Genomic DNA, 13,690 nt, shown 5'->3' with positions numbered 1-13,690 from the left:
GGCTCCCCAACGTTCGCACGTCTGTTATTTTTCGATAACGGACGGGTTGGTCTATAACAGACCGCTGTCAATGGCAACAAGACTTTTCACTGCTAAAGCGACTTTTCAACAAGACTCTAATCAGCTGCTGTGATAGACAACACCTGTTGTCCTATCTACCTAGCTGTTGCCTAGCGGTGTTCCACAACGGCACTGTTTTGTTTTGCGCAGCAACAATCTTTTGACATTAAAAACTATAATAGACTTAACATTAAACAGGCCTAAAGAAATGTCCCCGCCATGTGTGAATCATTTAAGTATATCCATATAATAAGCGGATTAACTTTCGGCGAGTCGGTTGCTTTGTGGAATAGCAGCACTTCAGAGAGAACAAGACCCCTCCGCTCCGCGTCGGGGTCTAAGATTCTATCTGTCATGCTGCTATTCCACGGTAGCGACCTTCTCGCCGAACGTTAACCCTTACGTAATACCTACGAATTATTCGCTTATTGGTTTGGAATTGGTTCCCTATTCTGAAGTCACACATTGTTCAGCTTCTGCTAAGACTGGCACTATTAAAGCAGTTTATGGAGACTGCCATTTCGTTTCAATAGGTTATTCGAATAATAGGCCTACCAACACCACCGACATCAAGGCCAGCAAAATTCCCGGACCTTATTCCAATACAAAACTGGGGACTCTGGGTTGCTGAAAACGCGGTCCATGCATGACGCAGGAATCGCAGAGGAAAGAGGCTAGTTGACTTGGGCTTACCTGTCGACCGTTGATTGACTACATGCGCCACAGTTGCGGAGCAGTCATCTTATCAGAAACCATGGCCTAATGCAAAAATATTTATTTCGGATACTGAGCAAAACTTAATTGTAAAGAATGTATTTGTTTGCATGGGGCATTTTTCTGTCAGCAGAGACAAGTCAATGCCCCCATCTTTTTGAAAAAGTAATTCACGGTCTCTGAAACATGTTCCATATTCTTAAGTCGAACGCACTCAACCTCGCAACTAGGCCTACGCGACAAAGTTTGAAAAGACAACCAATGCAGTCGATGAAGACATTCAGTCATGGTTCACCCTTAGTCATAGTATGCTATTAACAACTTGAAACCATGGTCCCTATTCTGAAGTCAAACACACCTGCCATTACAATGTTTCACCCTTAAATAGTCATAGTATGCTACTAATAACTTGAATGCATGGTCCCTATTCTGAAGTCAAACACACCTGCCATTACAATTGTAATGTTTCACCCTTAAATAGTCATAGTATGCTACTAATAACTTGAATGCATGGTCCCTATTCTGAAGTCAAACACACCTACAATTAGTGCCAAAACCAGTTGTCAGACTGCCATCCAAAGTAAATGCAGACATTCAGGTAAATTAGTTACACCCCTAACTAACCACATAGTGCATTACTTACACCTGGAATTAGGGTCCCTGTTCTGAAGTGGACATTGGGAGTGTGTGGACAATGAAAAACAGATGCGCAACTGCAATAATATTTATTAAAGCACTTATTAAAAATAAGAAACAAAAAACTCAAGACATTCTGAGAGAGAGGGAGAGAGAGAAAGAGAGAGAGAGAGAAAGAAAGAGAGAGAGAGAAAGAAAGAGAGAGAGAGAGAGACTTAAAAAAAAAAAAACAACAACAACAACAACCCCACACACCAGCGCGTAGACGGAGACTTTTTTAACATTTAAAACATTTAAAACAGGGATGGGCAACATACAACATTAAAACATTAAGAACAAGGAAGGATAGCCTACCAAGACAAAATGGCCATTTCTCAATGTTGTCGTGTGCACACTTGGAAGTGTGTCTACCTAGTTGGTCACGCACAGTGATTGAATACTGTGCAGAGTTCTCCAAAGAGTAGGCTATCCAACATCCTGACACACTTCCAAGTGTGCACACTACAACATTGAGAAATGGCCATTTTCACCGCATGGAGTCTCCCAGGCCCCCGTGGCCTCCAGTTGCCCATCATCTCTCCACCCCATCTCTACGGCACTTAATATTTAACATTGATGGGCAGCAGTACACCCCTGGCCTTCAAATCGGCAATTTTGGCTTTCAGGTCAGGGGTGACGCTGCTGCCGCACCTTTTAGCAAATCCTAACAGGGTTTCAATTTTCGAGTCGTAAATCAGAGAGCCATAGAGACGGGGGTCGGCTGCCTCCAGCTCCGCGATGGGGGCGGTGGCCACAATGGTCCCCCTGTCCACGTGTTGCCGATTGAAGGCCTCTGTCATCGTCCTAACCTTCTTGAAGGTCCTGAGGACCTCCTGGTATCTTTCTATGACCTTCCGGGGTGTACGGACTGAAAATGAAAGCGAAAGCAGAGCAGAGAGCATTAGGCAAGTCATTATCAGCAAGTGTCATTTCTACCATGAAAGACTCGATAGACCAAAAGAAGTTTAAGAGATTTATTGAAACACTGAAGTATACAGTAGTGATTGTCTTTGGCGTAGGCCCCCGCCTGCTTAGAATAATTCAGATGAAGAGGGCGCATATCCTGCCGATGGATAAGGCAGGGGGGCGAGAGCCTACCCCCCTTCACAGGACGGGGACCAACTGGTGACGGTGGCTGGAGGTGGTGGCATTCACAGCAGATTAACGAGAGGACCATCGACCTGGGACCGTGAAGATTAGGGCAGATGCTCTCAGCATCCTTGTGGTGGCAAGGCTGAAGGGAAGATGCCGAACTGCGTCGAAAGCAGGGACGCCTTGCAGATCCTCCACATGGGACGAGGTCTGGCCAGCAATGGAGGTTGAAGGGGAGGTGGTGGGAGCGTCGACACCAGCGTACTCTAGTCAGCAGAAGAGCAGAGATAGACAGAGGGTTTATAAATGAGCGGGCAGGCTTCCTATTGGCTCTAGGCAAATGAATGAGAATGCAAGGGAGAGGGTGTGCCTAAGAACAAGAACAGTGATTGGTTGGTTAATTTAAGGGAATAATTGAGCTGAATACCGTCTCATCTTCCTGGCAGAACTTAACGCCTTAGCTTACATTTCCTGAAAGGTAGAGTATGCAAGGTAAAGCAGCTTACTTCCAGAATGTATGCAGCCCATTCACAAAGGTATCTTTCAGTATTTTTCATTATTTCAGTATTCATTATTGACTAGGATGTGACACTTTTCATTCAGGAAATACATACGGCTCTTCTGAAAGCTATTGTTCTTGCCTTGGTGGCCCATCAGCCTGGGAAGTCACACACGCAAGACGAGGCTCTAAGTCTCACAAGCATCTCAAACGATAATGAGTGGAACATGCTTGGAAGTGAAGTGAAAGTGAAAATGGGCATGACTCGTCCTAGCAAGGAGAGAACACCAGGCTTTGAGAAATGCTCATAGTGTCGACATTTCATTATTATTATTTTTTTTAAACCATAGACTTCATTTCCTTGGCTATGCCACAGAGCTCTTTCATATGAAGACCCACTCTTGGAAGCTTTTACTAACAATTACAGCAGCTGGTGTGTGTGTGTGTGTGTGTGTGTGTGTGTGTGTGTGTGTGTGTGTGTGTGTGTGTGTGCGCGCGCGCGCGTGCCTGTGTGTTCTGCCTAATCACAGCTTGTGTGCAAGATTTGTCCATTTGCAACTGGACACCTTAATTTGCTTTGAAATAAAAAAAAAATTACCATCTTCTCTACTAAATATTTGAATCTCCGGTGACCTGTGACCAGTAATGGACATATTTAGCTGCATAACCTACTGCAAAACATCCTGTGCTTTGGTCAGGTCCATATTGCTGCCACTACTCTACAAAGCTATAAGATTTACCTCTCAATAGGGCTGCGTACCGAATTTCGGTCCGGTCCTGGCACCGACCGAAAAGCCACATAGTATCGAATATCAAAAAAAAAAAAAAAAACGGTGCCTTATTTCGATACCTTTTGTGCGTTTCAACAGTCCCTGTGTCAATAGTAAATCTGTGAACCAATAGCCATGTAGTCAGGTGAAATTGTCATTTGTGATTGGCTTCGAAGGCCCTGGGTGGGCGGGATGAGCAGGAGACATTCATTCAAAAAGTACTAGCGTTTGTTTACTCGAACAGCTGACAGTTGGTGAGGATATGTTGTAGGCTAACTTAGTTGTAGCTAGTTGCAGTTAGTTGTAGTTGCAGTTGTAGCTAGTTGCAGCCCTGATAGACTTGCTGAGATCTAACGTGTGGTTAAACTTTGCTCGTGTGACTGGACGCAAATAGAGCCAGATGCTCCATTTGTGACAAAGCTGTCCCTGCGAAAGACGGCAACACGACTTGGCGAAACATTAACGCACCAAATCAAGGCTAAGAGCCGAAAGCTGCGCTGAAATTTACAAGCCATGGACGAATGGACATTAAAAATATTATTGTTTGAAATGAATTTGTATTTGTTAGTAAGTGTTTCTTGAACTCTATAGAAGATTAGGCCTATATGCGCTGCTGCCCTGTTTGTCTCTTCAGGCAGTGCCTGGCGCGGGCGCGGCTCAATCAGCAGAGTCCTGTTCAGTTGACGTTGAGGCTGTGTTGTGCTGAGGTGTTAATTTTGAAACATGTTCAACAACCCTTTTGTCCAACGAAGACATGTGTGTTTGTGCAGTCATGATAATAGTGGTAGAACTACCGTCGCGCCAATCTTCCTCTGATGCTGTCGTTTTAAACCTCCTTGAGTGTGCACTCTCCTCTCCACTTGCGCACGGCTACTGTAGTTTTGATAAGAATCAATGTGTGGGCGATCGCTAAGGGGGTTTAATAAAGTGCGGAGATTTGAAACTTGTTCCCGCGGAGGGCAACGCTAAAAGACCCACTCGACATCCCTTCCATGCGATGCGTTAAGACAGCGTTAAGATAGCGTCTCCCAGACATCCCAAGTTCCAAAAACTTATTACAGGGAGCTGCTTATCAACCCCGGACACCCCGACCAACACATTTGCAAATTAGTGTTACATTGTTTGTCAATGCCCTTTCTGTCGTCCAGTCTGTATATTTTACCCAAGACATTTGCAGGGCGCCCTGCGAAGTGCACGTAATCTATTTCAAGTACCCCACGCATGACGCACGAGTCATTATATTCCTCTTTCCCGCATTGGCAATTGAAAAAACGCGAACTTGCATAGTCTAAAATCAGGAATGCTTTATCTGACTCGCGGGCATCGGAGAGCCACTATCAAATATCAGGGAGACTTATTGGACTTTCATTGGGATGTCTGGTCTTCCCAATCTGCAGGTTATGTATGAGTCAAGCGGTCAGGTGAAGGAGAGCGTGTAGCTACGTGAATTCAAAAGCAAATAATACGCAGAAGCTTCGAGAGAGAGAGAGAGAGAGAGAGAGAGAGAGAGAGAGAGAGAGAGCAACCTGCACCTGGAAGTGTGTATGTGTCTAATGCTCTTTTGCTCTATGATGTTGAGATTACTAAATAATGTACATGGCTGATTTGGGTTTTGGTGGAAAATTAGTAACAACGTGATTATTTGCTGCAATAGGCTATCTAGTAATAATTTGTGAAATAACAATAGCCCTAGCCTAGGTTTGCCTCAAGATTATGACAATAGTAGGCTACATAGCAATTGAAGTAGGCTACTCATTGATTGCTGAGCTAACTGTCATCCAACTGAACTCCTGCCTACCTAGGCTACTTAGAAATCATCTTCTATATTTCATTTGAACTGAAGATATATATTGAGTAATCTGTAATAACATTCTTTAAGATGACTGAAATGCACTCACCGTATGCACAATACTACTTGTGAAAATTTAGAATTTGGTGATCTTATGGGTTCTTCATAATGAGATTAACTTCAAAACAACAGGTATCGAAAAACGGTATCGAAAAGCACCGGTATCGAAACCAAAGTATTGAAATTGGCACCGTATCGAAAAAAACAAAACGATACCCAGCCCTACCTCTCATATGGTGTGAGGAGTGGCCCCGGGAGTGGTGCCTCTTCTTTTTGGGTGGGGGATTGTGGACAGGGGGACCATCGCTGGAGCTGGAGCTGGAGAGGGTTGCCGACTCATGGGCGACATTGTCCTCGCGGGAGGGCTCCTCGGGGGCTTTCCCTGGGGCCCGGGAGCCTAAAAGGAAGTAAAGAACATTTATTTATTCAAGTCAAGAATGTCTGAACGGTCTTGAAGCGTGTCTGCATGTCTCCTCAAAACAACGGTCAGCTATTATGATGGACCGTACTCTCTACTTACTGCCCAGCGTATCCGAGAGGGAGGGTGGGTTTGTGTTTTTGCGATGCACTTTGTCTCGGCGAGTGTTCTACACTACGATAATGTCCTTCACTCTAAGTCCTTTTGGATAAAAGCGTGATGTAATACTGGATTGTTTTTGTTTTGTCACCAAGCCTGCGTGAGTGTGAGAGCATGCATCTATGAACATGCTCATTAAACTAGGAGTGTCCGCGACTGTTAAAGCTGCTTTGGTGTGTTCGGCAAAAGAAAAGCTCATCAAGGTCACACAAGGGCAGACGGATAACTGCCTGATCGGAAGTCTGCTTGATGTGTACACTAGTTTCATAATAATGTCAGTATGTAGCACATTGTGTCCATTTCGTTATACCACCCATCTCTGTTGTTAACCTAACGTTAGAATGACAAATACTCCTCATGTGTATTACATTTGCACAATGGATGCATCATTAATCATGAATCATTAATGTCTGACATGAAAAACTTCATCCAAGTCAACATACAGTAGCCAGGCATGGCATCAGAGGATGGAAGATAAGACAAGAGGGATATTAAAATGGGCCTTTGTTTTCTTCATGGCAGACACACTCACCTGCCAGCTGCTCTCTTAAGAACGTCCTCTCCTCCTCTAGGTCCTTTATGAGCCTCTCCTGCCATTTAATTCTTTCTCCCATGAACTCCATTTTCATGGTCAAGTCTGAAAAATAAGAGGGAAAATATACACGTATATAATTCAAATGTACACAGAAACGTACATCTAGTACACTCTGAACACCAACCACAAGCAACAGAAAAGAGGCTGCTAACATGCATTATGTGAATTACAGACACAAATGTTATTACTTTAATCAGTACTGTGATAATCACGAATATTCATGACGTCAGGGGAAACATCTGCATTTTTACCTACATAAAATGTTGAGCCTAGGCAGTGCGCTCATTTGTTAATGATTTCAGCTACTTACAAAACATCAGCTCTGCATGGCTGACAGACTTCAATGGCCCAGAGCCCACATTTCAAATACCCCGCCCCTCCCATTAATAATAACATCAACAACACATATAATAATATTAACAACAACAACGAAATGATACACCTGCAACACAAGATTAATATCATTACTGCATGTGTAATTCAGTGACAAACCATTGCAGGACTTGATGCTGCTGGAGGCACTCTGGGGAGTCGTGGGGGGCGTCGCCGCCTCGGGTCCTCCCTGTTTGTCGGGGTGCTCCTCCCTCTCACAGCGATTCGTCTTGGTTTTGCGTTTTGGCTGTGGATGCATACATGCATTAGACATGCATCTTTGGGCACTGAGAAACAATGTATACACTGTAAAAAATTTGAAGAGGGTTTACTCAATAATATTGTGTCAAGAAAGTGACACGTGATATAATTGATTATATTTTATGACTACAATATTGATTAAAATTAATTGAAAAATATAACTTAAATTTACGTGATAATAATATATACCGGCTAATAGAAGACACTATAGATGTGTGTTTTATTTACTCTATAAATGACAGCTTATATTGCTTAAAAATAATGAGTAAATTTTAAAAAATATTTATTATGAAAAACTCTCAATTTAAATGTGCAACTTACCAAAGTTAATTTAAGTAATATTTACTACTTTCTCCTCATATTATTTACATTATATTTGCTAGTTTTATTTGCTAAAGGAGACTACCATGCACAAAAGTAGTAGGAAATTAGATAACATTTATTTGTCTTTCCCCTTTCAATTTAGCAACACTAAAATGGGTTGCTCAACAGAAGAAAAACAAAGGCATATTCATTTGTGCACACAAAATACAAACAAGTTTTAGAGGAATGCACCATGTGCAATGTTTATGTAAATAAAGAAAAAAAATGTAAAAACAAACAAAAAACTGAAGTTCACAGGCATGCACAATCTTGTGTGTGCGCGAGAGAGTAAGTGCGAGTGAGCGAGATCTGTGTAAGGAGTCACCTGAAAGGCTCTAATGAAGAAGTAATGACCTCACTGTGTACCTGCAATTACACAAACGTGCGAGTGTGTGTGTGTGTGTGTGTGAGCGATAGTGTGCGAGCGAGCAAGCGAGCGAGAGAAACAGAGTTTGAGCAAGCAAGACCTGTAAGAGGAGGCATCAGAGCATCTCTAATAAAGAACTAGAGAACTTGCGAAGAAGCGTAAGTGTCCATTGCACTGTCTCAGCTCAAGTGTCCATTGCACTGTCTCAGCTCAAGTGTCCATTGCATTGTCCATCGCACTGTCTCAGCTCAAGTGTCCATTGCACTGTCTCAGCTCAAGTGTCCATTGCACTGTCCATCGCACTGCCTATAAAGAATTCCCTTGGAATTATGTCTTCAAAAAGGTCCTGCAGTACATCGGAACATCCAGTGACAAAGTGGAAATGATTCAGTTTATCAATCAATGGACATATGCATTTAACACCAAAGCAATGCACTAAGTTTGGTAAGAAAGTATTTTACAGTGAGCACATGTAAACTACAAAGCGGATTCCAAAAAAGTTGGGACACTTGGTATTTTGTGAATAAAATCAAAATGCTTGCATTTTCAAAACATTCAATCCATGCATAAGATGAACAATAGCACAAAGTCAACATAGGAACAGTTAAAATGAGGCAAAAGCATTGTTTTGAGGGAAATATGTGGTCATTTAAAATTCGACCCATGTAACAAATCTCAAAAAAGTTGGGACAGGGCCAAAATGTTTTGTAATAGTTGAATAATTCTAAAAATAACACAAGGAGGAATATTTTGAAAGGAACTATATTGACTGCCAACATGAATGCACAGATAAAATACCATCACAGAAAGGCTGTGGCACTCAGAAGCGAAGATTTTGAGGGACTAATTACTGATCTATTACACAGAAAGATTGAATTCTCAAAATTGCCGGCATATAAGGCCTATTTCTGTAATTTAGAGTTCTGTGAAATCATTGCACGAGTCATGAGATCATGACATACCCATCGTCAATAAGCCAACTATGACACTCCAACAATGACAGCTGTTGAAAAAATGACCATAAACACAACACTTGATTAAGGCACATGATGCAGACATTAAACAGTGTTGCAAGTGGCAAAGCTCATTCTAGATGGACATAGGAGACATGTGAAACTGTCCTCTGATTACAGAATGGAAAATATTTCATTCTTTTTTAAAATCATGGAGTCATGCACCCTCCAGGTTATGAAGAAAATTAATACTTCAGTTTGATTTAGTGGTCAGTCTGAAAGACTGCATATATGATGGTAAAGGGGTGCAGAGATGCCTTGGTTATGGTCTTCTTACTCATGTAGAGCATTAAAATGAGGGCTGAATGATATATTCAGACTTTAAACAGCATACATAGCTACCAAAGCATTATATTTTGGAGCACAGTCGTAAGATATTGCCCCATAATGATGGGAAATTCCAATCTCTACTATGTTCCAACAGTGTGGTTCCATCATAAGAGTAAACAGGTGACAAAAATGTTTTCTTGCAGTGAGGATATGCCACGTATTAAGCATAACAAGAAGGTAAACAAGTCGAAGAACACACCTATCAGTTGAGCTGCTGAAATCATGTCTCGTTCATAAAAATATCAATTTTTAAAATAAAATCATGCCATCAGTCAAAGTATTTAAATGTTACGTCTCCTCCCTTGTGTTGTGTTTAGTCTTATCCAACATAAAAAGCATTTTATTGGCCCTGTCCCAACTTTTTTGGAATTTGTTGCAAGGGTGAAATTTTAAATTATCACATAATTACCCCAAAACAATCATTCTGCTTGGCTTTAACAACTGATATGTTGTCTGTACACAATGCTCTACCTTATTAACATATTGAATGTTTAGAAAATGCCAGCATTTTGATTTTATTCACAAAATACCAAGTGTCCCAACTTTTTTGGAATCCGCTTTGTATGCTATTTTATTTGAAGTGGGAACACACCAGTCTGCACATTCTGTATTCGTCATTCTTCAGAACATCAGACACATGAAGTGCAGTGCAGTGGACCAACAATGAGAACAACCTTATTAAGGCCCAATTTTCATGGGCATTTCCACCTGTAGTTTTGCGGTGAATGTAGCTTTTAAGAACTGCTTGAGGGCAGTTGGCTTTATCTGATCCCTTAAAAGGAAAATGTCCAATTAAGTCATTAAGTTCAGACAAACTGAAGTACTTTTTCTTTGTAAATATCTGAAAACACAATGCTAATTCCTTTGGAATTATACCTTCATGTGTCTGATATTGTGAAGAATGCCCAAGACAAAATCTACAAATGGACGGCCCTATTAAACTCTCACCTAGTCCATGTGGCATAAGGTTGTTGGCCACTACACAATGTACACATCGCAATGCCTCAGCTCAAGTGTCCATCGCACGGTCTTAGCATAAGTTTGCTAAACAGCACAGTAGATATAACTGTTAATGTTTCGTTCACAGCTTCAAACACATCTACAGACACATCAGATATCAACAAATCAACCGATAATGGCATAACACATTTGACTTTTTTGTGCGTGTCAACCTGCTTGAAAAAGTAGTGTTTGGGGAAATTAAAAGGTAAATCTTTAAGTCATTAAGTTCTGAAAAACTGAAGTCAAGTGTCCATTGCACCGCCTCAGCTCAAGTGTCCAGTTCGGCATTTCCTTAGTCCAACAACTTACTCTTCAAAGTGTGCAGCTTTGGGGACTGCTTCGAACAGTCCAGCTCCAGAAGGAGCTTCTGGAAGATTTCAAATGTATATCTGAGCTCCTTAGGGTAGGCCAGATTTAGTGCATAAGTCAGCCCGAGGAGCATGCAGCAAGCCCTGGCAAAGGTACCCAGAGTGGTGAGAACTTTCACTCCCTCAATGACGACACCAACATCGCTCGGCCCCTCTGCTGAGCTGGACATGATGCTGTAGATCTTCATTTTTTGAGCAGCAAGGTCCTCGGACATCCGTTCTTCATCAGCGTCCTGAAATACCAAGAACATTAAATATTAATGCAAAGTCTTATTTATCATCTGATCAGTCAAAGCAAAAGGCCTTAGCTGAGCATCCTGTGATTACAATTTAATACATCACTCTCTACACAATCTGTTTCCATGTGACACTTCCTTATTTGATTGTGGATTATTTTTGAAATAGTTAGGAGCCCTTATTTTCAATTGTCCAAAACTAGCGGGCCAGTTATCAGTTTTTCAGCCTCACATCCTACAGCAGTCATTCCTCACACAGTATTTAATCAAGTCAAAGCTAGAGAGTGAGGGTGAGAGTACATGAGAGAGGTGAAGAGATAAGACACAGAGACAGTGAAAACTAGAGTGTGTGTGTGGGCGTAAGGAGAGAAACATAATACATGTGCACGAGAGAGAGGGAGGGAGGGAGAGAGAGAGAGAGACAGAGAGAGAGAGAGAGAGAAAACTAGACAGTGCGGGTGTGTGGTGTGAGACACACATACAGAGACAAAGAGTGAGTGAGAGTAACCACGGAGGGGCCAGGAGGCGGGGCGAGGCCACAAGCACAAGTGAAGGAAGAAAGGTTGCATATTGGAGAAAGTGAGAGAAAGAGAGAGCAAGGGAGCAATGGAGGCCGGGAGTTGGCATATTAGGAAAAAAAAAAAAAACTTTACTCCTTTACCTTTTTGAATTTAAAATTTTGGAAACAAAACTCACTATTTTTTTGTGCCGTTTTATGCTTGTTATCCCACTCAGCTGTGTTGAATGCCACGTGCGCCAAGTTCACTTACAAAGGATCTTGCATGAACACCTTGAGAAAGAAAAGGATACACATACCCATGCATCAGATATGAGACCTTAACATTGCATTTTTAAGCACATGTAGAAAACAAATGAACATTTCAACCTTCATTTTTACATTTGCCCATTCAATTCAACTGCACCATGGCCCTTCAATGCCCTTACTTTGTATCATCTTAATCTCTACATTGACACTTTGAATGCACAACTTACTGTTCTCTGTGCCGCTGAACTGTTTGTCTCGTGGTGCTGTTAAAATCATCTGCTTTGAATCACACTTTCTCTGCTCAAACAACTAGAGAAAGAAGAAAACACAAGAGAGACCCACACATCAGATCTTAGGTCCACACCTTGTATTATCTAGACATATGAGGGCAGTAAGTGAACATCATTAAAACATGAAACACATAAACAGTTCAAAACCATAGTTTTGCATTAAGCCATTTCAAAAGGCACCAGAATATCCTATAATAAATTGTGCATGGGTTAGAAAGAGACAAGCTCTATAACATACCATCACAGACATATCAAAACATGAAACTACTGTTTTAAGCAATGCCTCAAAATCAGTCATTTTGCCCTTTAAGTCAGCCTTTAATGTGTTAATATCTCAAAAAATGTTGACTTGGGCTTCCATCACGCTAAGCTAATGCCAAGCTAATGCCCAGCCCAAGTTCAGCCCGTCTGCAGATAGGTGAAGCCTTTTTTTAAAAAATATGGGGCCTTCACACCTTTACTCTGCACAAAATTTTGAATTTTACATTTTGTATTCAAAACTCACTGTTTTCTGTGCTGTTCAACCACTTGGGTCCCTGTGATGCTCTTAAACTTTGCTGTCTTGAATGCCACGTGCACCAAGTTCACTTAATGATCTTGCACGAACAGCTAGAAAACGAAGGGGGAAGGGGGAGGGGACAAGATAAGGACATGCATCAGATGATTAAATTACTCTGTGATAGTGTACTAAGTGCATGAGGATAATCTGAACATTATTTCAACACAAATTCAACCTTCAAAAACCTTTTTTTTTATTCTGTTTCAGCCATTAGCCTGTTCAATTAATTTGGCAAAATGGATCTTTAATGCCCTTAACCTGCACCATTTTACTCTACACATTAACATTTTGTATGCACAGTTCAATGGGTTCATGCCTATGCGATTTGGAATTTTGCATTTAACGTTTTCCTTTGATGCACAACCACACAAGCAATGTTCTTGTTTGGTCTACAGTGATAGCTGCTGCTACTCCATCTGACTGAGAGCTGAATCTGGAGACATTAGCTGACCACCACCATGTGTGTTCGCTGACAAAACAAAGCATGTCCGCTCTTCACGCGGCATCGATCCAGCTAGGCACGAGCTATTACAACGGGCATAGCTCAGTAACTAATGGGTGGACTGTATTAGGAAAATTGGAAAATACGTGCTTGTCTCCTTGGTGTATGGACATGTGGAATAAAAGGAATTCACTGGCCTTTTCTTCAATATAAGGTAATACAATGAATGCAGCACAGCAAAGCACCAGGGTACAATTGAATGCAATTCCAAATAAAATATTCTTCAGTAGGTTTCCAATTATTTACATTATGAAGGTAACAAAGGCATGTGTGTGTGTGTGTGTGGTCTACAAGGAAAAAGGGGGACAGGAAAATATCTTCCAGTTAAAACTATACTGGTGCACTAACTCAGAGATACAGGACACATGACAAATATGGAGGAAGATCGTCATCTGTAGGCAACTAGCGGTAAAACAGGTTGCCGACATGG

At 41.6% G+C, this 13,690-nt stretch overlaps 1 protein-coding gene and 1 long non-coding RNA gene across 2 annotated transcripts; both read right to left on the bottom strand.

Annotated features, from left to right (window-relative positions):
* Positions 1–2,009: 2,009 nt before the first annotated feature.
* Positions 2,010–7,462, bottom strand: LOC134454812 (coiled-coil domain-containing protein 106-like). The gene is made up of 4 exons (XM_063205971.1): positions 7,324–7,462; positions 6,769–6,873; positions 5,886–6,056; positions 2,010–2,317 (listed from the first exon to the last, which is right to left on the bottom strand). Exons 1-4 carry the CDS (start codon positions 7,460–7,462, stop codon positions 2,010–2,012), a joined length of 723 nt encoding a protein of 240 aa, XP_063062041.1.
* Positions 7,463–11,850: 4,388 nt separating this feature from the next.
* On the bottom strand, positions 11,851–12,772 carry LOC134453535 (uncharacterized). Its single transcript, XR_010035641.1, has 3 exons — positions 12,705–12,772; positions 12,137–12,218; positions 11,851–11,933 (listed from the first exon to the last, which is right to left on the bottom strand). It is a non-coding gene; the product is annotated as an uncharacterized LOC134453535 (long non-coding RNA).
* Between the last annotated feature and the right edge of the window lie 918 nt (positions 12,773–13,690).

This window comes from Engraulis encrasicolus, chromosome 8 (genome assembly GCF_034702125.1).
Source record: "Engraulis encrasicolus isolate BLACKSEA-1 chromosome 8, IST_EnEncr_1.0, whole genome shotgun sequence".
Lineage (NCBI taxonomy): Eukaryota > Metazoa > Chordata > Actinopteri > Clupeiformes > Engraulidae > Engraulis > Engraulis encrasicolus.
This window is presented reverse-complemented; position numbering and strand designations above follow the sequence as displayed.